This window comes from Elephas maximus, chromosome 8, assembly GCF_024166365.1.
Source record: "Elephas maximus indicus isolate mEleMax1 chromosome 8, mEleMax1 primary haplotype, whole genome shotgun sequence".
Taxonomy (NCBI): Eukaryota; Metazoa; Chordata; class Mammalia; order Proboscidea; family Elephantidae; genus Elephas; species Elephas maximus.
In genome coordinates this window covers 7,816,448-7,818,476 of record NC_064826.1, presented here as the reverse complement: position 1 = coordinate 7,818,476, position 2,029 = coordinate 7,816,448, and the positions used below count along the sequence as shown (strand labels likewise).

At 54.4% G+C, this 2,029-nt stretch overlaps 1 gene segment (V, D, J or C); it reads left to right on the top strand.

Moving 5' to 3' along the window:
- Window positions 1–822: 822 nt before the first annotated feature.
- Window positions 823–1,342, top strand: LOC126082175 (T cell receptor beta variable 6-5-like). The segment is given in 2 exon segments: window positions 823–913; window positions 1,014–1,342. Coding segments are annotated over 2 exon segments (372 nt in total).
- Window positions 1,343–2,029: the final 687 nt, after the last annotated feature.

The following is a 2,029-nucleotide window of genomic DNA, read 5'->3' as shown; positions in this document are numbered from 1 at the left end:
TTGACTCTGACTCATAGCGACCCCATGTGTGTCAGCGTAGAACTGCTCTATAGGGTTTTCAAAGGCTGACTTTCCAGAAGCAGATGGCCAGGCCTTACTTGTGGGGCACCTCTGGGTGCACTCAAACCTCCAACCTTTTGGTTAGCAGCTGAGGGTGTTAACCATTTGCACCCCCAGGGCCTCTGTCCACTGATTAGTAGCCTTAATTCCCTCTACAGCCTTAATCCCCTGCCATGAAATCTAATAAACTCACAGGCTCCAGGGATTGGGATGTACACATGTTTGGGAGCATTCACCTGCTGACCACATCCAGGAAGCAGGTGGCCGGATGTATGTACTTAGGTGTGGGCAGGTGCCTCGCCAGTCGATGAATGGATAAGGAGCTGAGTGAAACCATCCTCAGTGCTGGTTGAAGATGCGCCTTGGGATCTGGAGCCCGGACTCCAGAGAGTGTCTTTGGAGGTGGAAAGGGGTTAACAGGAGGGTGGGCAACCAAGCAAATGAGAAAAGGACTCTGGAAGGAATATCTGGGACACATGAGTCATAAATGGCACCAGGAAGCCCCAAAGATCTCCCCTGGCATTCCGGACTGCAGGGGTAGTTAGGCAAATAAAAGTCAGTGAGTCAAGGAGGAATTGCACAAACTGTTTTGTGGGAAGCCAGAAAAGACTCCTCTCCTCACTGGATTTGTGCAAATCAGAGGACTGCATTCCTCCCACTCTGAGCTGCTGGATGCATGTTTGTTTTTTACCTGAGGTTTCCCAGGGGTTGGTGGGGAGTGGGCGTGGCCACTGGGGCAAGCTGCTCTGGGGCCAGGCTGGGACAGGAGGGTGACATCTCAGAAGGGCCCCTCCAGAGCAGGTTCCTGCCATGCGCCTCCTGTGCACTTTGGTCCTGGCTGTCCTGGGGGCAGGTGTGTCCTGGGCAGGAGCCTCCCCTCTACTGGGATTTCCTGATCCTGCCCCAGCATTTCCCTGTGGCCTCGGCACCAGCTTTGGTCTCTGTCCCCCCAGGGCACACAGATGCTGGCATTACGCAGACCCCAAGGCACAAGATCTCAAGGACAGGAGGGAACATGAGCCTGCAATGCACCCAAGACATGAACCACGACTCCATGTACTGGTACCGACAAGACCCGGGACTGGGTCTCTGGCTGATACACTACTCTAACGGTGTTCTTGATACCAATAAAGGTGACATCCCAGATGGGTACAGTGTCTCCAGATCAAACACGGAGCACTTCCCCCTCATGGTGGGGTCGGCTGGCCCCTTGCAGACAGCTCTGTACTTTTGTGCCAGCAGTTACTCCACAGTGCTGCATGGCCACCTCAGCCCCTCATAAAAAGGGTTCAGGAAACCCACGCAGCCTGGGGACCTCGGAGATGAGGTGGCAGGGGCAGTGGCCTCTGTTTCTGCTGAGGTCCAGGTCCAGGCCACTCTTAGCCAGCCAGGACCTAGTGATGGGACTCAGCCATGTGTCTCTGGGCTAGCAGCAATCACACAGAGCTGCAGTGTGTCCTGCCCCTGCACCTCTCACCTGGCTGCCAAATGCTAGGCCTTCTCCAACGCCGCTCTCACGCTTGCCCTGAAGGAAAGGGAGTTTGTAACTACAGTTTCCAGTTAAGGAAAGTGGACATATTTTAGTCACCATGGAACACCTGGGCATTCTCCGAGCAGTGAAAGGAGGAGCTGAACCCCCTATACCAGCCTCGTGGGTTCTGGAAGCACGGGGAGATGCTCTAGAGCGTATTACACACTGGTGTTTCTGGACGAGGAGGCTGAATCTCCTCCCATAAAAAAGAGGAGAGGAATCACTTCTGTGGCTTGGAGAGTTGAGTGGCAGGGCTTTGCCATGGGACATGGGGACAGAGTCCTTCATGGAGATGAGAGAATGCAGAAGACATGGGTCTTTGACTGGGGCTGTGCACCAGGACCCCTGTGGTGATTTTTTTAAAGGGAGCCCTGGTGGCAAGGTGGTTAAGTGCTATAGCTGCTAACCAAAGGGTCGGCAGCTCAAATCTGCCAGATG